Here is a 25,536-nt window from a genome sequence, read left to right as displayed (position 1 = left end):
ATCTGCAGGGTCGGAGCACATGGACCAATTCGCGGTAGAAAACAAACAAGACCACTGTCTCGCATAGGACTTTTCAATTACATGGTGGTAAAGCCTCGACCACCATCAATCATCCCTATGGTATGATTGATGAGCTGGAAACTTGAATCAATGGGACGGCCACTCAGCCCCAGGCCCAGCCTTGACCCAAGATGCAACCGAGGCTTTGGTTGTTGACCCCACGGGGTAAGCGAGGACGCGAGGAAGCGAGGAAGCGAGTCAACCAAGGAAAATTATTAATGAAGAATAGCACCGGTGAGAACGGGAATTGATTAGCCAGGAAGTGGATAGAGTGAGGAACGGGTGAGCCTTTCTCCGCATTTCTTGGCTGTTCTCCAACCGCTTTGCCGGGCTCTTCTTTTCCACCGATCGCTTCTTTGGGTGCTTTTGCTGTTCGCTCGCTCGCGCCCGCCCGCCTGCCTCTTTCTTCCCCCACATCTTTTCTCTCTCTCCAACCCAGCCCAACCCAGCTCACCCACACACTTCTCCTCTTCTCCCACCTCTCCCTCCCTCCCTCCTCCACCTGGTATTTTTCTCTTTTCTCTTCTTCACCTTCTTCACCTCTGAACTTCAAACCAGCTTGTGTGCGACCATTGCCAATTCTTCTCATCCTTCGCCTATACACCACAACTCTATCCGGTCTACCCCTCTGTCGCATCTTCCTCGCTTTTCGCACCGACCCCCCATGGCCTAAACCCCCCGTCCTATTCCTCCCACACCCTGTCGGTTCCTGCATCACATCCTCCCAAGTCATGCGCCACTCCGTCAGAGATCACATCCTCAATATAACGCCCACTCTCCCCCGTTATAATTCCCCCGTGGACTCGGATCAAACCCCGCCACCGCTATAATGTCCGTGATCGTGAAGCCACCCAAGCGCAAACTAGATGACCTCGACGGTCCCATCGCACAGAACCACCGGCGTTTGTCGCATAGCCCGTATGTCTCCAGTGGCTCCCAATCCGTCGATCCAGCCTACGGAGATGAGACTCCGAGGGAAAGAGTACACAGTCTCCCCGGAGACAACCCAGAGGCCTCACATTGGTTTGCCCCTTCTCTGCGGGGGGTTACCTCTAGCCGAGGGTCTCCCACGGCCTTCGAAAGCGCCACCCAGGTGCCCCGGAAGTTCGCGCGGAACTCATCCATCGTGCTGATCGGCATCCGAGGAACCGGCAAATCCAGTTTGGCGGTGATACTGGCAGCCACGTCGGGGCGGAGGCTGATCGACGCGGACCGGTACTTCCAGCAGGTCACCGGTCGGTCGCGTGCGGCGTACAAAAAGGAATTTGAATTGGTGGAATATCGACAGCAGGAAGCCCGAGTGATGGAATCGATGCTGGCAGACCATCAGGAAGGGTGCGTGATTGCCTGCGGGCCGGGTTCTATGGAGCGCAGTGGGCAGATGCTGCTCCGTGAGTACGCCAGAACCCATCCGGTGATCTATCTCCTCCGGGACGCAGAAAGCATCCAGTCTTATCTGAAGGCGTGGAATGTCGACAAAGTCCGTCGGTTCCTCGGCCTAGCGGGGCCGATCTATCGGGCGTGTTCCAACCTGGAGTTCTTTAACGTGTCGGAGAAAGGCATGGCGGAGCATGCGGCCGCCAAGGAAGGTAACCACGCTCAGTTGGAGCTGGAACTGGACCAGCGCTTCCAGGCTATCACGCCCTTCCTGACTTTAAAACGATTGCAGCTCGACTTTCTCCGGTTTATTGCGTTTGCTACGGGCGATGCCAATGACTTGAGCAGTCTGAATGCGTCCTTCCCGCTGTCCATGCAAGCGATCGAGTCGCGGGCGTTTACTTACGCTGTGACAGTGCCGATTTCTTCCTTGTTGGAGCGGGACCTGGACATCGAAGACCTTGAGTCTACATCTGATGCATTCGAACTCAAGATTGACATCACGGAACCGCCCTCCTCGCGACTAGCTGTGGACTCCGGAATCGCCGACAAGATCAGCCATGCGGTCGCAAACATTCGACGAAATACTGTCGTTCCACTCGTATATCACGTGGAAAGTAGTGTAGGCTTCAGTAGCCAGAATGGTGAGCACAACGAACACTCGCGTCGGCCCACCAACGAGTATTTGAACCTTATCCAGCATGGGCTGCGCCTGGCTCCGGAATTCGTGACGGTCGACCTGTCGTATAGCGACGACCTCTTGTCTCAAATCATCGCGTCGAAGGGCTCGAGCCGGGTGATCGGCCATTATACTGCGGCTCAGCCTCCGCCAAGGGGATGGGACGACCCGACATACATGAATCTTTACGAGCGAGCAAAACGGCTGGGCTGTGATCTAGTACGATTGACTCAGCCGGCGACCTCCATAGATGACAATTTTGCAGTTCAAAGGTTTCGCGACTCCTTCAAGTCGCTTCCGACTTCTCTACCTCTTATAGCATACAACTCAGGACTGCTGGGCCGGTTGTCTTGTTGTTTCAACCCGATCTTGACGCCTGTGACACATCAGTCTCTTCTCTCTGAAACACAACTCAAAGGGCTTCCCTGTATCACGTTGCGTGAAGCCCAGGAAGCTCTCTACTCCTCCTTCACTCTGGACCCTATGCAGTTCTTCCTGTTCGGCGGCAACGTCACCTACAGTCTGTCGCCAATCATGCACAATGCGGCGTACAATCTCTGTGGCATGCCGCATGTCTACCGAACCCACCAGTCATCTACCTTGCGTGGACTGAATGATCTGGTCTCCAATCCACACTTTGGCGGCACCAGTGTCGCCTTGCCGTACAAGACAGAAGTAATTCCCCTCCTCCATTCGATGTCTCCTCACGCCCGCGCCATCGGTGCTGTGAACACCTTGGTACCGATTCGGGAGGGCGACGAAAAGACTCTGGATGGCGATGGTTCCCCTTTGCTTATGGGCAAGAGCCGCGCGGGCCCCGTGAAAGCTTTGCATGGAGATAACACTGACTGGATTGGCATTGGTAATTGCTTCCGACGAGGCCTATCCCCTGCGAATGCCATTCGACCTCTGTCCACCGGGTTGGTTATAGGTGCAGGTGGTATGGCTCGCGCTGCCGTCTACGCCATGATTCATCTGGGGGTGCAGAACATCTTTGTGTTCAACCGCACCGCTGCCAATGCGGAGAAGCTAGCCCGGCACTACAACCAACAAAACCTGCGGTCGCCCGGCCGAGCCGGGTCAACGACCCGCCCTCATGTTCATGTTCTACGATCGCAACAAGACAGCTGGCCTGTCAATTACAAGCAACCGACCGTCATCTGCTCTTGCATTCCCACCCACAGCATCGGAGGGGAACCGGCGCCCAATAATGAGATCCCGTCCCAGTGGCTGGAGAGCCCGACGGGTGGTGTAGTTGTCGAAGTAAGTCTTGGTCTCGCAATTCAATCGCGCAAACACGATATCCCGCAAGCAGAACTGACATTTTCTGGTTAGTTGGCCTACAAATCCCTCAACACTCCGCTAATCAAGCAGATCCGCGCGCTCTCCCACCGCGGCTGGGTGGCATTGGATGGGTTGGATGTTCTCCCGGAGCAAGGATTCGCCCAGTTTGAATTGTTCACGGGCCGCCGTGCGCCTCGACGGTTGATGCGCACGGTGGTGTTGAAGGAATACAAGGAGGAAGAAGGGCAATACGACCCGCAAGCCATCCAGAATCGGCTTGAGAATCTGAAGGGGCAACCCACTTGATGATGATGAGGTCGGCCGTATCGCCGCTGTAATGTGATCGATGTGATGTCGAAATCTTTAGGCTCAATGAGACATGACTTCTCAGACACTACTAGTTGACGACCTCTCACATATGTAATCCACAAAATCGAAAGTGCCCGTCCGCCCATTGAAATAGACCCCCCTTTGTCGCCGCCCGGTGAATGTCCGACTCACATGGTCCGTGAAGGCGTTGTAGGCGTCGACAAGGACACTGCCGATGCCGGTGGATCCGTTGTCGTTGTCGTTGGCGTAGCTGCCGCCGAGTTTGTCCGGGGACTCATCCCGCCACTCATCCCGCCGCTTGCTCCGGCGCCAGCTCTCCCGGCACCGGCTCGCGGTGTAAAGGAGTAGTTCTGAGGCCAGTGACTCGATGAGCCCTGAGTACTAGGGAAGCGACCCCACCACGTCATGCTGCAGAGCTGAGCTCAGTCGCTAATCCGCAATCGCATGGTGGCCGAGTGAAGCTGCCACTGCAGCTGGATTTGGTCGACCCCTGTTTCCTCCTCACGAGCTCCGAGTTCCTATGAAAAGATGGAAGCGACAGTGGGTGTTTGCACTAGTGCTGCCCTAGCTCAATCGTGCAAATCACTCAAGTGGGCTCGAGGTTTGCAGATAGGAAGAAGAGCGCCAGTGCTCGCGTGCAATTTACCGGTACACCCCTATAGAGAGCCATTCAGGGTCAAATACATCATTTCTACTAGATACTGTAAAGGACTGGGAGTCTTCTCATACAATGCTGCGAGTCAATCGGGCGAGCAAAGCTCGACTAGGTGTTGAGGTTCTCGGAAGATAACCCCGAAGCTGCAGATTCGGGTGCCTGTGGGGCTTTTAGGGCTTGCCCAAATGTGTACTCAGGTAGATACGGAGAACTACTCCACGTGTGGTCGATCGGTATGAAGTAGAATGTTGTGGCATGCGTGATTCCAATCCCGAAAAATTCTTGCTTTTTTGATTGTAGGCATCCTATTTCTTCATTTTTTCCTTTCCACTCTAGGCTACCTACTCTCACGATCATAACACACGTGATCATTTTCCCACGATATGTTCAGGCAGCCCTCTGCGTCACACCCGTACTATTGGTCCTAGGACATACGGCTCCCACATGAGGCGTATTACTGCAGAAAAGCTCCACATAACCATATTACACTCTCAATTATGTAATTATTTTTAGCATCTGCTTGACCCCGAAACAGAATGACGCGATCTTTATCTCCCTATCAAGAGATTAGTCAGCCGAACAAGCCGAATCTGACGATAAGGAAATTTGGAGCATAAACAACCCACCCCCCCACCCCGCAATTCCCCTCCAGTGTCTCCTCTACCTGACGCTCGATTGCACTATCCTCCCATCTAACACAAGCAAAACCCCATCCTCACAATGCCCACCTTTCCGCTAGTCGTCCTCCCGCGTCCCGGGACCACAATCCCCGAGCCAGCGTCCTCCATCCCCGCCCCCAGCGAAGCAGCCTTCACCTCCACCTTCGGCACCATCCTGCCCCAAGCCTCCTACCTCCAGACCCCAGCCGGCCAAGCAGCCTACTACTCCATCCCCCCAACAACCACTACTCCAGGACGCGGGCCCACAAGAATCCTCTTCGTGCACGGCGTCCAAACCAGCGCGATAGGCATGGCCCCGCTGGCGCGCGCCCTGGCCGCGCGCTTCCCCGCCGCGCACTGCGTCCTCTTCGACCACTGGGGCCACGGCCTCTCCGCGACGCCGCGGCAGCCGCACGCGCCGCCCCTCTTCCACGACCTCATTTCAGCCGTGCTCGACCACCTGCGCTGGCCCTCCGCCCATTTTGTGGGTTACTCCTTCGGCGGCGCCACCACCGCCACCTTCGCCGCCCGGTTTCCCGAACGGGTGGAGAGTATGGTCCTCGTCGCGCCGGCGGGGCTGCTCCGCGCCGCGCAATTTACCGAGCAGCAGCGGGGGCTTTTGAAGGGGGGCAATGGCGACGAGGCTGTCGAGCGGCGGGCCCGGGACTGGATCCTGGAGTGGTTGGAGGGCGGGCCGTTGGTGGTGCCGGCGGATTGGGAGCCGAGGGTCGCCCGAGGCGAGGTCGTGGCGCAGATGGTGCGCAAGTGGCAGATGGAGGAGCATCCGGGCCATGCGGCCAGCGTGGTGGGCATCTTTCGGGATGGTGGGGTCATGGATATGCATGACACCTTTAGAGTGGCGGCGGAGAAGGGGATTCCGGCGCGGTGTGTGTTGGGCCAGTTGGATGATTTGTGTACCGTGCAGGAGTTGGGGGAGCTGGGGTTTGGGGATGTGCATGTCGTGCAGGGGGTGGGGCATGGGGTGGTTAGGGAGAGGGTGTCGGAGGTGGCGGGGTTAGTGGCGGAGTTTTGGGAGAGGTAAGGGCTGGTGGTTAGGGTTCTAAAGTTGGGGATATGAGGCGAGCTGTTTGGTAGAGGTAGGTCGTGGATGCGTTTGGAGGTGGGACGTGGGATTAGTTGGGTGGACTGTTCATACTATGTACTAGATTTGTCACGTTGTGTAGAGTTATGAAGATGTTGAGAGCTTGGTAGGGCTTGTTCTCTTCTAAACTGCTAATCAAGGGGAGGAAAGCAGATAGGGCAAAATCACCACGCGCTCGATAGTCTGAAAAAGGGCGCAGAACTTTACAGTGATGGATTGTCGAGAAGTGTTTATGCTTACTATTAATGGGCTCGAAGGTACTCCGCGGCTCAGAACTTTGGAATTAGCTTGGAGAATCATTGGAAATGCTTTCAGTAGAGGGGACCGGGGACTGGTTAGAGAAGGGTGGCGATGTGGACTTTGCCTCTTTCGCTTGTCATAGATCCTGGCTCTTCTGTCTTAAGGGGTGATATCGGATCTGGACCCGACCTTCGTCATCGAATCGTCTACGATAAGAGAATAGCAATTCCTTTTCCAAAGCCCTAGGCTTCTGGTCTTTATGCCAACAAGCGAAACTGGTGATATAAATCTTCGCAGTACCTTGGTCTATGATCCACTTCCAAGACCACGATCAGATAATTTGTATCTGATACAAAGTAAAGATTACATGATCCAATTTACTGTCAACAACTTGGGCAGAGATACTCATCAAGAGATCCTAGTGTTACATTGAAAGTTCTGTATGCGCTGGGACTTTCCCACTTTCCTCCTGTTTCCCTGTCTCCATCACGGCAAAACCACATCTAGCCTCGAGCTGCCTGGCTTGCTAAGAGTCTAAAATTTTCTGGAATTATCCCTAAAATAGGTATTTGGATGACCAGGCTCCGAAACTATTCGTCTTGCGAATATCTTTCATGGGTCTCATACGTGGTACGCATGACGCACATTTGAGAGCACCCGACCCTGACCCTGGTGCACCTCTACCTGAAAGGCCTCAAACGGATACCACTCCCCATCCACACTGATGCACCCCTCCTTCTCCTTGGGGATAAGACGGTACGCCGAGACCTTCCGCATGTGCACGTCGCCGAGCTCGAAGCATTTCCCCTGCGGCAGCTTGACGGTAGCATCGAGGGCACCTACAATCCCAATCGTGTCAAACACCGTCATGACATCCAAGAGCCCGTCGCTGGGTAACGCGGCCGGGAAGAAGTTCGTGTCCTTGGCCACAATCGCCATGTTACTGGCGTAGAAGCTCGACAACCCCTCCCCGGAGACCACCTCCCAGTCCTCCGGGATATCGTCGTGCACGGTACCATACTTCAGCGGCAAGCCACTCGACCCCGCCCCTAATTCTTCAGTCAACACATCCGACGACGCCAATGGCTGACCCCTCGCACGTTCATAATACTCCTGGATCTCCGCCTTATCCCCCATGACCGTCTTGAAAGCCAGCTCACAGGGATACGCCGTCCGCTGCGCAATCGTCGTCAAAACGCCATAGATAAAGCGATGATCGCCCATCCACCGCAAATGCTCCGTCTTGAGGTCCGAGTCCGCCAGCACCCCCAAAGACTGCGACAGAAAGGATACCGTATGGCGATCGCCCTGGGTGATCGAGAGCAAATCCAGGGGCATTGATACGCCTTTCAAAATCGCCAGCGCCGCCTGCGCGACATCATCTGTCCCGAACAGATTCCACGCCATCGCATTACCGGATCCGCAGGGGATCATGGCGACAGCCATCGTGGTCAGCGCCCTGACGGCATCCGGCCGACGGGCCAGCCCGTTGAACGCCTCGTGCGGCAGCCCGTCGCCTGAACAGCACACGATCGCGTCGTAGGCGTCGAGGTCGATCCGCTCGGCGATCTCGCTGGCGTGGCCCTTGTACCGCGTCTCCTCGACGTCGAAGTGGCAGTGCGCCGCGGCGAGGATGGGCGCCGCGAGATCACGGAATTTCGTCACCGCGCCGGAGCAGAACGGGTTGATGATTACCTTGAGGCGTTTGAAGGGTTGCGCGGGGCGGTAGGCGCGGGCCAGAAGGTGCGACGTCCAGGTGGTGGCCTGCGCGTGCTCCTCGGGGCGGACGCGGTAGTGGATGATGTCGAGCTTGTTGCCGTCGACGTAGGTGATTGTGAGGTTATTGGTGGTGACTGCTGCGTTTATGATGCCGTAGAGGTCGAGTTTGTAGTTGGGTTGGTGTTCTGGGAGATGGTTAGTGGGGGTATGTTTGTTGGGGTTAGTGGATAGAAGGAGCAGGGGGTGGCTCGGGGGTTAGGGTACGGTTTGTTCTGGGCGATGCGATACATACCTCGTTGGGATATTAACCCGCAGCAGTATTTCTTGGTTCTTGTCCGTCCGCGGGAGGAGGGACGGTTATCTTAGGAAGGAGACTGGGTCAGCTTGGATACTGTGGAATGACACTGCGAGCCTGGGAAATCATACCGGTCACGGTGACGAATTCATCTTCTAGTAACAGAGTCACTGACTGGTCTACTTTGATTGTGGTGGGGGGTTCAGGTGGATTCATTGCGTGGTGGGAAGAAGGCGTTAGTATGTTTGATTGTTAATGTAGGTATTAGTAGAAAACCGGATATTACATTCAACAGAGATGAAGTAAAGATTAGTCTAGTGTTTGCTGTGATCGGGGAAGCTCTAGGGCAATTGAAAGTAAAGCTTGTTGACATGACAGTTTGGATCAGGGAGGAAAAGTCCGTGACAGTTGCCACGTAAGACTATACCCGGATGGGGTTAGTGGATGTGCTCCGTAGGGGGGATTCCCATCCGAGCATTCCGAGATACTCAATTGATATGATGCAGGAATGTACTGCAGCAGGAGGCTTCGTGTTTGCTTGCAAGGACCTAGCCTATCTAGTATCATCATTGCTCGTAGCTTGACCGTCTAGTGGCCGGCTTTTCTACTCAGACCGTCCCGATAAAAATCACTATATATACATTATTTCTAAACTGGTACTCCCCAATAGAAAAAATCTCTAGCCAAATTTCACTGGCACCTTGGAGCCTCAAAAGACGTAGTAAATGTTCTAGCTACAGAGTTTTCCTTAAACTAAGGAATTGTAGTACGCAGCGTGCTTAGAACGGCGGGCACTTAAAGAAGCGGGTGCTTAAGAAGCGGGATGGAAGAGGCGAGAAAACTTGCACTGTTGCTCGATGGGGCGGTTGGTAAGGTATGCTTCTGGCAGAGCTGATGTGATCGCATACTAGCACGACTAGGTTACTGAAGCTGAGGTGATCCCCTTCAGATGGAACTGAGACTACACAAGAATCGGACTGTCCCTTGTTGCACTCTCTGCTCTATCGGCATCTGACAACACACACACATGAAGGCAACCTTCTCACTGTTGCTCAACCATCTCTCACCGAATAGAACCCAATCATGCGCCAATACCACGAGTGAAAGGAATCCAGAGTCTCCGAGTGAAGCGGTGCCCACCACTTGTCATGCAACACAGCATAGCCTGCCCAGAGATCGTCCGGCCACGGCCACTGCACATTCCACGACAGATCCAGCCGCGTCCAGGGCATCGGACCATCAGCTGCAAAGACGACGTTCACAGGTCTCTGGTCAGCGATACTACTCTCAAAGCTTTCCGGCACCGCCAGCATGGCGGCAAAATAGTCGAAGACCTCGAGTGACGGCTGCAACATCAGAAAGCCCACGTTCAGAGTCTCCCAGTCATAGAAGTCTTCTGGCACGCGCGCTGGGCGTGCTGTATGATTGAGGCGCAGCTGCGAGAGACCGGCCAGCACGTATGACTCCGGCAATGGTAGGACCCTCTCACCCACATGCACCGACGTGGAGAGGGCAGTCTTCGGCTGGAGCTCTGGAAGGTCCCAGACAGCGTCGTTAGACCGAATCAAGACCGAGTCCGCATCTAGCAGCAGAATGCGATCGTACTGCACCATCTGCCACAGCCGTAGGCGCGTGAGTACATGAGCCCATCGCGCATCCTTGAAGCGCGTCCAGTCGGCCTTCAGTTCCGGGAGATCGATCACCTGCGCGCCGTCGCGTCGCAGGCAGTCCCGCTTGCTTTCATCCACCCCCTCGTGGACGAAGACCACGAAATCCAGGTTGAGTTTGGTGCGTGTTTAGGGGGCGTGTAGGATTTGGTAGGCGAGAATCCGGACGGCATCGAAGTAGGATCACTTGAATTCTTGTATCTGGAGAACCAGAAGTTTTGGAATTCCGTTGGGGGGTTCAGATAGGCGGCGTAAATGGTTCTTTGCGTTGGTGAAGCAGCTCTATCATTGGCACGCTGCCAGGGAAGGATTCCGGATGACCACCATGGTGAGAGGAGCGCAATACCCACAAGACGGATGGGGATGCTGACAAGGTGCTTCATGGTCGTGAATATATGCTTGGAAGCAATATGCTCCTTTTCTTTCTTATGAATGCAATGCTCTATCGGAATTTATTCTTCCCAGAAGTGGTGTGGAGATCACCTTGAGATGAAACGTAGTGCTTATGCATGTACGATTTATCAGAGTAGCGGACTGTGCATTGCACCAAAGCAATCGAAGGTATTAATGCGCACAGGATGCTGTCTCATTCATGAGAAGGACTCACAGATAACTCTCGAAGCTCCACCAAGCTGAGTTTCATTCTTCGGCAAACTCCCCAGTGCGAGATAGGGGCTAGGCCATGAATACTAGAGTTTCGTAACACTCGACCTATCGGAATGAGATCGCGTCACACGATCGACGTTCGCAGTTTGTCGATCGCAGCTTGAAGATCGTGATTTACACATCCAACGTGTCATAATCTCCAAAATTCCCAATTTGCACTGTGACATCAACACCCGATTGAAATGCAAGATGATCCAATGCAGATGGGGAGACCGACTACTCACATCAGTTCAGTCAGATTGACCAGTCATAATTACGAGACTATATATTCAGTGATGGGCGCCTCGGTATGCTGGGCAGTTATTCATCTTTCTGTTCATGTCCAACCCGGTCTCGAGACTTTGACTCGTCTGAGTCTCACTTCCAAGCGCACTGACATTGCATGAGACGAGTGGCAATTCATTCGAAGTAGCTCCCAACACAGCTAGTGTATCTTGCTTAAGTCGGAAGTAGAGCGAAGGTTAACGTTAAGAGCATCAGAGCATCCTGATCTGGCCGGTAGCGACTTGAGCCTTTGAAAACATTCATCATGACACTCAAGGAGGGTGCAGATAGGAAAGAGCCGGATATCAAAAGCCGAACACGAAATCTGTATGCAATCTTGGACTATAATTGGGCCATTTTCCCTTGCACAGCGGCAATCTTATTCCTGGGTGAGCCCGACCTTGATCTTGTCAATGGGCCTCCTCCACTGACAGAAGTGCAGATAGGCCTTTATGTCGTTGTGCCTGACGCCCGGTGGACACCAGACTGCACCGTACTCGCCATGATTCTGGGTCCATTCCTGCTGTTCCAGCTCCCGCCATACTACATCCTCTGGGGACTCTGCCTCCTCATACGACCCTTCGCGTATGCGAAATCATCTAAAAAGCGTCCATTCCGCAGTCTGAAAGTATGTCTTGTCACAAAGGCGACAAATGTGCAGGTAGAGTCACCGATGCCACCGGGTTTTCGAGGGGCATGCTAATGCAGGAGTCACTGACAGTAATCCACACCGCTCAGCACTGGAATCGGCTCAGCAAGAGGGATCGCATCAGCTTTCACGTGGTCGTTGACTCAGTGCCAAACCCTTTCGTAGGCATGCTCCCTGACTTTGTGGAGCTGCTGGAGGTACCGTCTTCGTTTCGGCCAGATCACGCAAGGCACAAAGCGAGAGTGCTAGAGTGGTGCCGACGGCACTGGCGATTGTCAGAAGAGAACTGGGTCCTGCATCTCGACGAGGAGACGGAGATTACGGAGGAGGTAATGAGTTCGTGCTTGGAATTCATTGAGCGGGGCGCCGATGATATTGGCATGGTGAGATCCGCAGATGCTTTGCGAAAACTTGATGCTGAATCATGGCTGCTCAGGGAACAATCTTCTACAACGCCCACAATCACTGGAAGAACCCCCTCCTGACCATAGCCGAGGCCCTCCGAGTTGCAGAGGACCTTGGCCGGTTCCAGCTGCCGGTCCGGCTCTTTCAACGTCCATTGCTCGGCTGGATGCACGGCAGCTTTATTTTGATCAATGAGCAGGCGGAGAATGCAGTCACCTGGGATACAGATTGTCTGGCTGAGGACTTTTGGTTCGCGTACCATGTGAGTCGATCAATCGTTCTTTCAAGCACGACAATTCATGGATGGGGTTGACTAATGAGACAATGTGGATTGCAAAGGCTGCAAAACAAGGGTTCAAAACGGGCTGGATCCATGCCGTCGCACGCGAACAGCCCCCGGAGAGCCTGGAGGATCTCGTCCGACAACGCCGGATATGGTACAGCGGAATCATGTCCGTTCCGGACTGGTCGGTCAGACTGGCATTGGCAATTCCGATGCTTGAGACTTTTGTGCATTTGGGCTTGTAAGTGTCCGCCTAGATTGCAGTGCCATGGTTGACTAAGAATGACTCGGTTCAGGGCTATCTACATCGCTTGTGGCTGGAGGGTATCGCTATCGCATCATGCCTTTGTTTGGCTAACTTGGAACCTCTCTGTTCATCTTCATGGGCGCGTGGTGGGGTGTGTGATTCAGGATCTCGATCATCCTGGAACAACAGCGACGGAGTTAATATGGCATGTGATTCTGGTTGTGTTGCTGGGCCCGGTGGTAGATCTGATCCAGTCGTTAGCTTTCTGCTTGTCTCTGGCTTGGCCAGCGAGAGATTTTGCGGTGATCAAGAAGTGCTGAGAATCGAGACCCTCATCGGTCGGAAACAAATAGTCTCTCTGACAGCACTCTTCAGGCCGAAATGCATGAAGAGGGGGAGAAAACAAGCAATCATAATGACCACGATCCACAACGGGAACCTCGATCTCGTTCGCAGAGGCTGATCAAATCCCAGCTTTGTGTAAGTGAGGTTCCAGTCGTACCAATTTGGCGACCTGCAGGTGTAGAAGTTGTAGAACTGGGAGAATCTGCAGGCAATCAGCAGAGCGGGCGTGGCTCAAGAGGGGAAGATCCACGACTTACGGGTATATCATCGAGTTCCATCCATTTGGATCGATGTACCAGTTGGTGCAGCCGCCCTTGGCCCAAATCGAGTCTCTCGAAGCTAGCTGAACCTTCTGGGTCCACCGCAGGCACGCCTCCTCTCTGACCTCCAGTGCTGCAACTTTACCTTCCAGTACAGGCTCGGCGACTTGCAGGATATAGTTGATGGAGTTCTCAATGCCGGCCATGACACTAGCGTGCCCAACTGAGGAATTCGGACCGCAGATGAAAAAAAGGTTGGGGAAATGGTCCATTGCGACACCTAGATACCCTTGTGGTCCTCCCCGTGCAGTCCATATGTTATGGAGGTCGGCTTCATCTCTCCCCGTGATGCGCATAGACGAGAGGAGATTTGCACCTGGGCTATATCCTGTCGCTAGAATGAGTACATCAGTGGGAACGCTGACTTCCTGGCCGCCGTGTTCAAGTATTACTGAGGAGCGCTCGAACCGCTTGATAGGCGAGTTATGAAGGCGAAACCTTGGTTCATGTAGGCAGTCAAACCAGCCTGGATCGAGGATTAGTCTCTTACACCCGACCGCGTATCGTGGCGTGAGCATGCTATGATACTCCTCAGGAGCCCGCTGGCTAACATAGTGCGTGAGTCTCCGTTGAAGCCATCTATGTAGCTTGCCTCCCTTGGGATGCGGCCAATAGAAGGTGAAGTGGAACAGTTCGTAGATGCTGAGAAGCACGAGACGCGCCAACCAGGCGCCTAGTCTGTTCCTGGTAATTAATGGCATGCATTGATTCCATAATTCCAAAACTCTACCAGAGTAAGGATCCGCAGTGACCCAGTGAGGCGAGCGGACAATTTGGGTGACAAATCCTGGCCCAATCGTGCTCCAGGGAAGCAACAGTTGCGGCACGAGCTGCGCAGCACTGCATCCCCCACCCACAACCGTGACGTCTTTGCCCATCAAGGGAACAGAGTCATCCCACTGCGCCGTGTGCATTGTATGACCCTGAAATGTCTCGATGCCTGGGATATCTCTCAATATCGACATGTCGGGAGTTCCGACCTTGCCGACTGCGCTGATCACGATTTTGGCCCTTACAGTGTTTCGCCTCTGCGGTGTGACGACTGTTGCCCGCCATTCATTCTGAGTGGCAACCCACTTCAACTCCGTGACGGCGCTATCAAATTGGATCTTATCTAGAAATTTGTACTGCTCGCAAACCGCATGCAGGTAGGCGTACATCTCCTTGCCAGTGGCCTTGGGACCCAACCAGTTTGTCTTGGGAGCGAAAGAGTAAGAGTAGAGTGGTGTGGGTCTAGCTAGTCGGTTAGGTCCTGTAGGAAGGCAGCTTAAGTGAAAGGCTTTTGACTTGAGACTCACGAGTCAGTAGCTACGCCGGGGTACCGGTGACTCCACCATGTTCCCTTTCTTATGTCAGCGTGATAAAGAAATGAGCATGCAACGCCATGAACTGAAGACGTACACCAATTCCGCCCTGACCCTCGAAAATCATGAATTGATCAAACCTTAATTTGCGTTGCAGTTGGCACGCACATCCGATGCCAGATATCCCAGCTCCGATGATAATAACCGGGTAGTAAAGGCCACCAACAGGGTTATTGGTAATATCTGGCATTGTGACTCGCGAGAACAGAACACAGGCTGCAGCGACAGAATGCTAGAGACAAGCCTGGAGCCATTAGAGAAGGGAAATCGCGGTATTAATCAGGCCATGGAGGCGCCACCGATGATCTGCAGGGCGAAGCAAGGGGGCGGGGGGAACATATAGGTTGCAGCCCCTGTCAGTCTTCGGTGCAACCTCTTGCTCTCTAGGATAAAAGGCAACCTGCTATCTTCTTTTCCTCATCTCTTCGGAAGTCATGGCGGCTCATGGCACAATGCAGAAGCACGAAGTCAGATCTGATTGGGACATCATAATCGTTGGGGCTGGCTTGGCCGGCATTAACATGGCCTATCGGGTTCAAAACCAGCTGCCTCACTGTCGATATCTTGTTATCGAAAGTAAGAGCACACTAGGCGGCACCTGGGACACGTTTCATTATCCTGGCCTCCGCGCAGATTCCGATATCTATACTTACTCGTATACTTGGTTTCCATGGAATCAGGAGACCAAACACCCCGATCGGGAATCAATCTCACGATATTTGGCCGCCGCTGCCAGCTCGTTTCGGCTTTGGAACAACATTCTTTTCAATCACAAACTACATTCGGCACATTGGTCAAGCAGCTTGCGCCAATGGGAGCTGGTATGCCATCATCATCACGAAGCACCACCCTCCGCTGTGGGACTCTGCACAAAATTTGTCATCTTCTGCACTGGCATATTTGACCACAACGAGGCCCGACCAGCTGAGATTGCAGGGTTGAATTCATTTGCAGGCCCAGTGGTACATCCCCAGTTCTGGCCCGACGACCTGGACCATTCGGGTAAACATATCTTACTAATTGGTAGCGGAGCAACGGCCATGACATTACTCCCGGAGCTTGCCCATACTGCTGCATCGGTGACACTGGTCCAGCGAAGTCCAGGTTACCTCCTTACTCTTCCCGAGAGACGGCATCGGAAGAACGGAAGTTGGCACTGGATCCATCACCTTAAATGGGTCCTCTGGATGATCGTTCTCAAACAGTTTTTCCAGCTCTGTCACTGGTTCCCGGGACTGATGAAGCGAATATGCCTTTCCTGGGCCCGATGGCAGCTTCCAGTCCATGTTTCCTTTGACCCTCATTTTATCCCCGCATACAACCCGTGGGAGCAACGGCCCAATGTCTGTTTTGGATGGGATATGTTCCGAGCCTTGAAAGGTGGACGAGCGCTGGTAGAGACAGGCCGCATCGCCAATGTCGACCGACATGGCATTAGGCTTCAGTCTGGGAAGTATCTGCAGGGCGATATCATTGTGACTGCTACGGGACTTAAGCTACAATTTGCAGGCGGGGCAAGGATCCTTGTGGATGAAACCGAGATCGATCTTGGGCAAAGGCTTGCTTGGAATGGCGCCATGGTCCAAGATATTCCAAATATGGGCTTTGTCGCTGGGTATTCGCACACGTCGTGGACGTTGGGGGCTGACATGCGAGCACAGCTGATCTGTCGCGTTATTCGAGAGATGGAGAAGAACGGTGTGCCTGCTATGGTACCTCGCTTCAAAGGGAGCGTGCAGGCCATTGCCCAGCGGCCTGTATTTTTGAAGTCATCCTATATCTTGGCTCAAGAACAATGTCTCCCAAGGGTGGGCCGCGATGGGCCCTGGAAAGCGAGGAACACCTATCTGACCGACTACCTCTTTAAAAGATACAGTCGAAGAGTACTTGAAGGACTTGAATGTGTATAAAGCAGTGAAACTCGGATTGCATGGATTGTCAAAATGAATATCAAGAACAACATGGTTAGAGATAGGAGGTAGGAGGTAGTGTAGTGATTCAAAGTACAAGGTAGTTCGGTCCACAGGCTCAGTTTGCATTGGCTATTCCCTAATCAGGCAGGTGGTCATGTGCCCGGGCTCGGGGCCTAAGGCCACCACGCATTCATCCAACGGCCACAACAGTTCATTCATGCTCCTATTACCTATTTTCTCTCCCCATCTACTGCGACTTGCTTTCCATCAACTTTCCTCGCGTCTACTTCTCGATACTTTCTGTTTCTCTACTCGGCACAGAATACCTCTCTTTGAGTGTAGCCACGCACACGCGACTGAGCCCTCCAACCGTGCCCGCCTTCGAAATCTCAGTCAGACTGATTTCCATTCCGAGTTGCCGGCGAAACCAATTTCGAATCTCGATCGACATCAATGAGTCAATTGCAATGTTGGCCATGTCGTCGTTCTCCTTGCCGTCGCGAGACATATGAGCGTTGATCAGATTGCACAGCTCGGACATGATACGTAGTTCTGTGGCAGGATCATCTAACAGATCTGGGTTACTCTGTATTTCAGAGAAAAGCCCTTTCAGGTCTGTCTCATCTGTTTCCTTATCTCGTCCAGCTTGCCCATGCAGGTTCTCATACATCGAAAACCTGATATCGGGTCCCCACAAGGGAGTCACGCCTGGCGCCGAGAGGGGCCTGACGGAGCTCACTCCGACCATCATCACACTCGAAACCATGTTGGCGGGATCTGGTGGCAACCGGCAAGATAGAATGGCTGCATGGAGTGCGTTCACAACATTTTCCTCACGTAGGAGACGCGCTCCGGTTGACCTGACCCGGTTCAATGTGGTCTGGTCCTGATGCACGCATCCGATGTCCTCCACCACGCCCAGGTTTAGCACCGACGCGACGCGGCCTAGTTGACGACGATACAGTACGAATGCATCGAGGAAAGAGTTTGCTGCTGCATAGTTCGATTGTCCGACTGTGCCAACCACGCTGGACATAGAACTAAACAGAACAAAAAAGTCGAGGCTGGATTCGTGCGCCTCTAACGCCCAATGCAAGTTGTATGTGCCATCGACCTTGGGCCTAATAGTTTGCAGCCACTGACTATGCGTCATCTTAGCTAAGCTCTCATCCTAGATTGCTAGGTTAGCTGGGGCGCCATGTGGAAGGATGTGCTGTGGTCGGAAAGACTGACTCTAGAAACATACCTGAAGCACCATGGACATCTGAATTACCCCTCCAATTGCTCGTCCGGCTGCCTTTGAAAGAGCCACTTCGACATCCTGCAGCCGAGCAACGTCTCCAGAAAACATCTCGACTCCGCAGCCCTGCCGTGCTAGCTCGCAAACGAACCGTTCATGATCAGTTCGCCGACCAGCCGATCGTGAGAGGAAGATCAAGTGGCGAGCTCCTTTTTCGACAAGCCAAGTCGCCACGGCGCGTCCAATGCCACCTAGTCCACCAGCCAGCAAGTACGATTTGTCTGCCGATAGAGTCATAGGTATTTTGACTGGACTCGTGCATAATCCGTCCCCCACTGTCGGCATCTTGACCACGATTTTGCCCATATGGTTGCCACTTTGCATATACTTGAAAGCCTCAGCTACCTCGCTGGCTGCGAACAGTCGAAGCGGTCGGATCGGTCGTACTCTATTGTCCTTGTACCACTCAACAAATTGGTTCATCAATCTGGGCATCTCGCATTAGTCAATCAATTATTTCATTTTTGCGAGGATGATTACCGCTGTGACAGCCTAGGCTGTTCTGCCATGATGCTCAACATGTCGACGCCAAAAAAAGACCTATTGCCATTGAAAAGATCCATGCTCAAGCTTCCACGCGCCAGAAAGTCTCGCTTTCCCAGCTCGATCATTTTTCCAAACTTGGCAACACACTGCCACGATGCATGAAGCAGGCTTCCAGCCAGTGAGTTTAAAACCAGGTCTACCCCTGCTCCGGCTGTTCTGCTCATGACACCTTGACGGAATGAATCGTCTCGAGAGGTGAAAATGTTCTCTACGGGAATCCCATACTCGGTATGCAGATAGCCACGTTTTTCAGGTAAGCCTGCGGTGGCGTAAATCTGTCAAACCTGTTAGCGAACAATCACAGGTGGAAGAGGGCAAGTCGGGATCTATACGGTTGCGCCGATTTCCTGGCATATGTGAATGGCGGCCAAGCCCACACCCCCGGTGGCACAATGGATGAGAACAGTCTGCCGGAAATGTAAGCCTGGGTTATCGCAAAGCTTCCGACGCTCAAAATGGAATCGTTCCTTACCTGGCCTGGCTGTAACTGACCGACAGTAATCAAGGCGTAAAACGCTGTCGCATATACCGCTGAGACCGCCGCCGCGTCCTCTAAAGACAGCCCAGGAGGAATCTTGGTACATTCGTGCTCCTGAAAGTGCGCCCGTGTTCGAAACAGACCCTTACCACAGACTACTACCTGGTCCCCAGCTTTAAGCCGCGTGACCTTTCTACCGACTTTGCGCACGGTAGCACTTGCTTCAATCCCGAGCTCACTTGCATCGCCCATGACACCCAGAGTAACCATGAGATCCTGGCTCCGTATGCGATTAGCATTCAGAAAGGCTCCAAGCTGTGGTGCTACCACCTACCCGAAAGTTCAGTCCAACGTAATGGACATCCATCTCAAGCTCTGTAGGCTCAAGCACAGGCTTTGCATCTGCAATAGCTTTCCAATTTAGGCTATCAACAAGCCCATACCGTTGAACAGACAAGCAGCGTGGTGCCTCCAACTTAGGCTCTTCTTCCAGTTGATCTCTGAGCGTGTGCCAGTGAACTCGGCTAGTATAGACCTGGCCTTTCTGAACCACATATTCGTCGTCTATCAGAGTCTCCTTCGGGACCTTTTGTCGTGTCCGGTCATATATATCCACGATCGCTCGACAAGTTCCCTCATTCAATGCATCAAGCTCAACTGTGACGATATTTCCCACTATCTCCCTTCGCAGAGTTCGGGAAAAACCTAGGGCCAGACCCAACCTTGGATCACGGCAGGTGGTTTGCACACTGCGTGTTAGATGAATGAGGGGCATATTAGAACTGATCGAGAATAGATCTTTCATCTGCTCGAATCGGGCCTCATCCATGTCATGCAATGCAGGAGCATGCAGATCGAGAAGAGAGATGAGACATTCTGTGTTTGCAGGCAGTGAATGCAGTGTGGCCCAATCTACGTGGTAGCCCTGTTCCAAAAGTGTTTCCTCCAGCCTTTTCTCCCATGGAATAGTGCTTTCGGCGCTGACTGATAGGAGGGTGACCTTTTGTGCCGGCAGATACTCGGCAGGTCGACGCGAGACTATGTTGGCATTCTGCTGGTATGGAGGCTTGTTATCCAGCGTCACGCACATTGCTCCAGTGAACCCCGCTTGCAGAAGCTCGTTGTGCCATCGCTCCGGCTTGACGTACGGAGACAGTGGTCGTCCATCGCTTTCACCATTCCACCAGTCAGGTATCGTGCCCTGGTGGTAGCGTGAGCGAACATGGTCCAAAAATAATCCGCGCGGGCATGTGACCTACCATGACGAAATCGGTGAACAAGATGTCTGCTGCTGTCAGATCAAAGACCTTAAGTACAGACGGGATGGCGCAGTCTTTACTCACCGGGACAGAGCTCCTGGAGCAAAAGGTATCCTGCGGGAGCCATGAGCTTATAGACATTCTTTAATGCACCGCGGAGCGAAGGTGTGGCATGAATGACCTTCAACTATAATGTTAGCAAATACGAATCATGCTACGTGCCAATGCCCGAATCATGTGAGAGGCGACGACAAATCTTACATTAGAGATGATAATCAGGTCGTATGAAGCCGAAGTAAATCCCTGCTGGAGAGGGTCTTGAGTGATATCAAGTGTCTGGAACACAATATTCTCGTGCTCGCTGAATCTTTCTGCTGCGGTTGAAAAGAAAGCCGGCGATATGTCAGTGAAGGTGTAACTGGCCCATGTTCTCTCTCCACCCTTCGATCGCAACGAAGCGATCACCTGTGCGCAGGTGGCCCCTGTGCCAGCTCCAATCTCGAGAATCCTGAGCCGAGGGTTCCAGTGGCCGACTAGAGACAAGAATGGCTTCCAGTCCGAGAGCGAGCTATTGAAGTCATACACATCTCGCAAGACATCCATGGACAGAATCTCAAATGGAGCAACGTGGCCCTGTATAATCTGGCTTACACTCTCAGATACTCGTCTCAAGACTTCTTCTAGCCTTTCAACACCTCGTCCTAGCAGTGTGAGCTGCTCTTGAATCTTGGCGGCTTGACCATGTCGTTCATTACTAGTCATGTCCTGCCAGGGAATCTGGAGAAACGTCTGCGTTGTTCTGTTGGTGAGTTGATCGTGCGTTCTCATCAGCCATGACTGATACTTTGCCAGGTGTGTAGTCGCGGGTACCAAGCCTGCGACCTGGGATGTGATTTCTAAGATGTAGAAACATGTCAGTTCTGCCATCAGAGACACACCCCTTTCCTCCCACTTGGAAGGCAGCCACTCTGCCGGCGAGATGAGGTCAATGCACGGCGCCCATTCCAACTGGGACATGAGAGGGATTGGGCTCTCCTTATCCGGCTCATCATTGGCGAGAGAAATACAAGTCGCTCCGGTGATCACCAGTGCTGGTCCCGCCTTGCTAAGCATACTGACATTTCCGGACATGCTGGTAGATGACAGGGCGCTGCATGTATCATTTTGGATCCACATATCTCCTTCAGTCCGCACGATGCTGATACGGTCGATGGAGGCCGGGATGGCCAACGAGGTGGCATGTCTCCGAATTCCATTGACTACAGCAACTGACAATAGTTGAAGGCAGTGGTCAATTACCGTTGGATGTACCAGGTAATCGCCTTCAGAGTCGCTACTGCTCTCGAGCACAGTTGCATTCGCCAGATGCTCCACCGGGTCGACCGATATCTCCTTCATTCGCTGAAAGCTCGTCCCATAATTCAGCCCCAGGCGAGCCAGGAACTGATACCAATCCGCGGGCTCCACTTCCCGCGTCCAGCGGGGCTGTTTTATGACTTTCGGTATTGCTGTCGGAGAGATAGCCCGTATTTGACCATGGCAGTACTTGCCCCACTCAGTTCCATCCAAGGCAAGAACAGTAAAGTCATACCACTCGGAGTCAGCAATATCGCTCAATCTTTCGGGCTTCAGAGACGTAAGGACCTCAGTGCCGCTTGTTTCCTGGAGGAACAGTGGCTTCTTGAGGATCATGTTGCGGATCTCATATCCCTCACAATGACAATGCTGTCGAATGGCTTCCCCGATCATCGCTACATATCCGGCACAAGGGAAAACAGTATCTCGGAACAGTTTGTGATGGCCTAACCAGGTACAATTGTGGATTTGGAGCACATTCCTCCACGAAGGCTCAAGAGGACTTGACTCGAGTACCCTGGACCCGAGAAGCTCATGATGCGGAAATTCCCGCAGTCGCCAGCTCTCGCTCAGCCGACTCTCGCTCCAATGCCGCTCAGTATGTTGCCATGGGTACCGTGGCAGGCAATCAATAACTCGCCCTGGGCCATTGACGCGTAATAGGTCAATATCAGCCCCTCGGGCATAAACCAGTCCTGCTGCACGAAGGAGGGCGTCTTCTGCACTCAGACCCCGTACCAACGTCGGATATACAGATTCTGTCCCTTGGATTTCATCGAGTCGAATATTTGACGTAGCGGCCCCTGAAGCGCGCTATGAGGTCCGACCTCTATGAAAAGTCGATCATGGTCGGGCTCGGACAGGAGCATGGTCTTCATTGCCTTGTTGAACTCGACGGTAGAGATCAGGTTTCGGCTCCAGTACTCACTATGTAGCCTAGAGGGATCATTAATTACCTCACCTAGCACGGTGGAATACATCGGGATCATATGTGTGGCGACTGTCTCAACTTCGGGAGCAATAGCTGCGGCATAGTCCGCGGCCATGGGCTGCATCTTTGCTATTCATTGGGTCAGTCAAGGCCAATTGCAAAGGCTTTGTCATCGCATGGAGTACATACGAGAGTGATAGGCCTTGGTGACCTTGAGAATCCGGCAGAATGCGTCTGGGTACGCGGTACGAATTGCGTCGATGGTTGAATGAACCGCCTTTTTGTCGCCTGAGATTGTGATGCTCTGAGGACTGTTCTCGCAGGCTATTACAGCTCCTTCTGCCAACCAAGGCTCGACTTCCTTGCGCGAGAGACCAACTGCAGCCATAGATCCATCGCTCACATTTTGGGCCAATTTTCCACGATGATAGGCAATCATTATTGCGCTGCGAAGCGAGATGGCTCCCGCCGCGTAAGCTGCCGCGATCTCACCACTGGAATGTCCTATCACACTCGAAACTTTGAATCCCCAATCTCTAAGTTGGTTGGTTATTGCGATTTGTATCGCCGTGCAAACAGGCTGAGAGAGACGTGGATCGTGAATCTTTGATTGCGCCTCTGGGGCTAGCAGGGTCTCTGCAAGGGCATGAGTTGAAGCATGGTCATGATTGAGGGTGGCTGGTGTACATACCTGCTATCGACCAGGACGGAGGATGCTTTGCAGATCTCAAAACATTATCCATGTGTTGGACGTCACTTCTGAAGTCTTCACTATTTTCAAGCAACTCGCGAGCCATTCCCGCCCATTGTGCACCTTGGCCCGTGAACACTAAAGTGAGTTCAGGAGACGGTGAAGCCTCCAGAAGCAATTCTTGCAAGCCAACATCAGTATCGGAAGAGACAATCGCGAATGTGCGGTACTTCAGATGCTCTCTTCTTACTCCAAGGGTGTGGGCAACATCGTTCAAATCCTGGCTTTTGTTCGCCAAAAACGCCTCCAAGCTTCGGGCGCGTTCGGAAAGAGCTTGTGCACTAGCTGCAGACAATACTAGCAACTTTTTTGTCGTTTTATGGGGAGACTGGGCATCTAAAAATTGAGTCTCTCGACACGATGTTGGGGCTGGCTCGAGAATAGCCTGTGCTGATGGTCAACATCCTGCGGAATTAGGGCGGCGTGAGCACTCACATGCGCATTCGCGCCTCCGATACCAAAGCAGTTGACACTAGCCCGGAGTGCTTTATGCGATGGCCATGGCATAGAATCGACTGGTACGACTAGCTTGCATTCCTCGAATGGTACTGCAAGAAAAGTGTTAGTGACAACCAAAGACTATGTCGAAACATGACGCCTACTACTCGGATTGGGGGACCTGAAGAAGATGTTCGGCGGAATGGTGCGATGTTCGAGTGCCAGAGCAGTCTTTATTATGCTCGTAATTCCCGATGCGCCCTCTGAGTGGCCCATATTGGGTTTTACCTATTCCAGAATTAAGCCCATAAGCCTGTGTGGTTCATTGCATCGACAGCACTCACCGAACCGATAATGACGCCAGATTCGCGGAACAGGTCCCCAACCACCGATGTCTCCGCAGTATCTCCAGCGACTGTGCCCGTGCCATGGCACTCAAAGAAACCAGTGTCTGTGATTTTCTGGATTTGTGCGCGCTTGTACGCTTCTCTAACAAGCGCCATCTGCGTAACTGAGCCGGGGGTAGTGATTCCTGGAGTCCGTCCATCGCAGTTGGTCGCTGTGGCGCGGATGACCGCGCGGATGGGGTCTCCATCGCGGACGGCATCAGCAAGACGCTTTATATACAGTGCATTCACTCCCTCTGCCCTACCGTAACCATCGGCTCCAGCGTCGAAGGTACGGCAAATACCGCTGGGCGATAGCACCAGGTTGTCTGACATCGTTGTGGTCATGGTCGGGGTCAGGATGAGGTTCGTGCCAGCCACAATTGCTGACTCGCAATCTCCAGATAATATTGCCTGGCAGGCTTCATGCAGCCCCACCATGGACGACGAACATCCCGTTGCCAATGTCATGCTGAAGGATAAGCCGGTTAGCCGCCAATGGTACTAAATGGGCTTCCACGAGAGGAGCCGCTTGAACCTACCTCGGCCCTGTGAGGTCGAACTCATAGGAGATGCGGTTCGAGAGCGCGAAGTATCCTGTTCCGAGCACATGTAACCGGTCGATTCTCTGCGTGTCCTTGGACTGCATGTCGTACCAATCCTCGCCGAAAACACCGACAAAGCAGCCAATCTTCCTCCCTTGACCACGCCACCCCACCTGCCCACCGGATTCCATGCACTCATAGATGACCTCGAGCAGGAGACGCTGTTGAGGGTCGAGTCGAGAGGCTTCGAACGGGGTCAGCGAGAAGAACTGGTGGTCGAAATAGGCTGGATCCTCGGGGAGAAAGTATCCGTCCTTCGTCCGCACAGAACCCGTCCGCGAGGGATGGTGGAAGGCGTCGATGTTGTACCGGGACCCAGGGACCTGGCCGTGACCATTTTGCTTGTTCAGGAGGAAGTCCCAGAAGTCCTCCGGTGTGTTGACGCCCCCGGGAAGACGCAGCGCCATGCCTACAATAGCCAGCGGCTCAGGGCCGAACTCCTTTGCTGGATGAGAGTCGTGACACATGGTTGGTGAAGCCATTCTGCATACATTCGAGTGAGCTGCGCTGCACGGGATAATTCTTTTTTACAAAAGCTCGGCGCGAGCTTTGGATGTTCTACGGGGCATTGGATGTTTTATGTCTGCGAGTGACGTGGAATTCAGCAGCTATTTGAATCTCGATCGGGACAATATGGGATTGGCCTGTCGCGGAGAGAGCCCTTTATGCTAGAGCTTTCATAGCGCTCTGGAACTCGTTGCCAAGATTGGCCACTGGACCCGCAATATCATCATGGAACGATTCGGGGATCTTCGCCCGCGCCGCATCCTGGAAGGAGCTACGTTCGTTCTCGAACATTTGCATAATAGCGATTGCCATAAGTCTCACACCGCTCTTATCGTACATTGAGCCCTGTGTGGCGGGGAAAGACAAGTAGTGTCAGCCACCGAAGACGCATCCAGAACGGGCACAACCGCAGCCCCGGTAATAAGATGGGGAGGGTTGAATGCCTACCTTACTGCC

General features: G+C 53.2%; 8 protein-coding genes across 8 annotated transcripts; 4 read left to right on the top strand and 4 right to left on the bottom strand.

Moving 5' to 3' along the window:
* Positions 1 to 507: 507 nt before the first annotated feature.
* On the top strand, positions 508 to 3,767 carry BO95DRAFT_470339 (putative quinate pathway repressor protein QutR). The gene is made up of 2 exons (XM_025589515.1): positions 508 to 3,379; positions 3,452 to 3,767. The coding sequence occupies exons 1-2, from the start codon at positions 890 to 892 to the stop codon at positions 3,704 to 3,706; spliced, it is 2,745 nt and encodes a 914-aa protein (XP_025447204.1). The 5' UTR covers positions 508 to 889; the 3' UTR covers positions 3,707 to 3,767.
* Positions 3,768 to 5,063: 1,296 nt separating this feature from the next.
* Positions 5,064 to 6,086, top strand: BO95DRAFT_404218 (alpha/beta fold hydrolase; the record flags this gene model as incomplete). The annotated part of the gene is made up of 1 exon (XM_025583952.1): positions 5,064 to 6,086. Exon 1 carries the CDS (start codon positions 5,106 to 5,108, stop codon positions 6,084 to 6,086), a length of 981 nt encoding a protein of 326 aa, XP_025447203.1. The 5' UTR covers positions 5,064 to 5,105.
* A 921-nt stretch (positions 6,087 to 7,007) lies between these two features.
* Positions 7,008 to 8,736, bottom strand: BO95DRAFT_404215 (uncharacterized protein; the record flags this gene model as incomplete). Its single annotated transcript, XM_025583951.1, has 3 exons — positions 8,532 to 8,736; positions 8,398 to 8,466; positions 7,008 to 8,290 (listed from the first exon to the last, which is right to left on the bottom strand). Exons 1-3 carry the CDS (start codon positions 8,614 to 8,616, stop codon positions 7,008 to 7,010), a joined length of 1,437 nt encoding a protein of 478 aa, XP_025447202.1. The 5' UTR covers positions 8,617 to 8,736.
* Positions 8,737 to 9,452: 716 nt separating this feature from the next.
* On the bottom strand, positions 9,453 to 10,450 carry BO95DRAFT_459162 (putative glycosyl transferase family 8 family; the record flags this gene model as incomplete). Its single annotated transcript, XM_025588631.1, has 2 exons — positions 9,453 to 10,137; positions 10,278 to 10,450. 2 exons carry the CDS (start codon positions 10,448 to 10,450, stop codon positions 9,453 to 9,455), a joined length of 858 nt encoding a protein of 285 aa, XP_025447201.1.
* An 812-nt stretch (positions 10,451 to 11,262) lies between these two features.
* BO95DRAFT_459161 (glycosyltransferase family 2 protein) lies at positions 11,263 to 12,579 on the top strand (the record flags this gene model as incomplete). The annotated part of the gene is made up of 5 exons (XM_025588630.1): positions 11,263 to 11,386; positions 11,444 to 11,625; positions 11,736 to 12,029; positions 12,083 to 12,313; positions 12,391 to 12,579. 5 exons carry the CDS (start codon positions 11,263 to 11,265, stop codon positions 12,577 to 12,579), a joined length of 1,020 nt encoding a protein of 339 aa, XP_025447200.1.
* Positions 12,580 to 12,887: 308 nt separating this feature from the next.
* On the bottom strand, positions 12,888 to 14,800 carry BO95DRAFT_498277 (flavin-containing monooxygenase; the record flags this gene model as incomplete). The annotated part of the gene is made up of 4 exons (XM_025590919.1): positions 12,888 to 13,128; positions 13,184 to 14,479; positions 14,545 to 14,588; positions 14,648 to 14,800. The coding sequence occupies 4 exons, from the start codon at positions 14,798 to 14,800 to the stop codon at positions 12,888 to 12,890; spliced, it is 1,734 nt and encodes a 577-aa protein (XP_025447199.1).
* Positions 14,801 to 15,062: 262 nt separating this feature from the next.
* BO95DRAFT_352247 (flavin-containing monooxygenase) lies at positions 15,063 to 16,520 on the top strand (the record flags this gene model as incomplete). Its single annotated transcript, XM_025582125.1, has 1 exon — positions 15,063 to 16,520. One exon carries the CDS (start codon positions 15,063 to 15,065, stop codon positions 16,518 to 16,520), a length of 1,458 nt encoding a protein of 485 aa, XP_025447198.1.
* A 286-nt stretch (positions 16,521 to 16,806) lies between these two features.
* On the bottom strand, positions 16,807 to 25,079 carry BO95DRAFT_470336 (type I polyketide synthase; the record flags this gene model as incomplete). The annotated part of the gene is made up of 15 exons (XM_025589514.1): positions 24,511 to 25,079; positions 23,927 to 24,440; positions 23,747 to 23,870; positions 23,576 to 23,692; positions 23,085 to 23,513; positions 22,583 to 23,029; positions 22,205 to 22,522; positions 20,368 to 22,181; positions 20,187 to 20,287; positions 19,182 to 20,016; positions 18,842 to 19,123; positions 18,702 to 18,776; positions 18,304 to 18,644; positions 17,770 to 18,250; positions 16,807 to 17,694 (listed from the first exon to the last, which is right to left on the bottom strand). Exons 1-15 carry the CDS (start codon positions 25,053 to 25,055, stop codon positions 16,807 to 16,809), a joined length of 7,311 nt encoding a protein of 2,436 aa, XP_025447197.1. The 5' UTR covers positions 25,056 to 25,079.
* Between the last annotated feature and the right edge of the window lie 457 nt (positions 25,080 to 25,536).

This window comes from Aspergillus brunneoviolaceus (assembly GCF_003184695.1).
Source record: "Aspergillus brunneoviolaceus CBS 621.78 unplaced genomic scaffold BO95scaffold_4, whole genome shotgun sequence".
NCBI lineage: Eukaryota > Fungi > Ascomycota > Eurotiomycetes > Eurotiales > Aspergillaceae > Aspergillus > Aspergillus brunneoviolaceus.
This window is presented reverse-complemented; position numbering and strand designations above follow the sequence as displayed.

Coding starts and splice junctions, on each gene's coding strand:
- BO95DRAFT_470339 (XM_025589515.1), top strand. CDS start 890: ATGTCCGTGATCGTGAAGCCACCCAAGCGCAAACTAGATGACCTCGAC. Junction 3,380..3,451: donor CGGGTGGTGTAGTTGTCGAA/GTAAGTCTTGGT, acceptor TTTTCTGGTTAG/TTGGCCTACAAATCCCTCAA.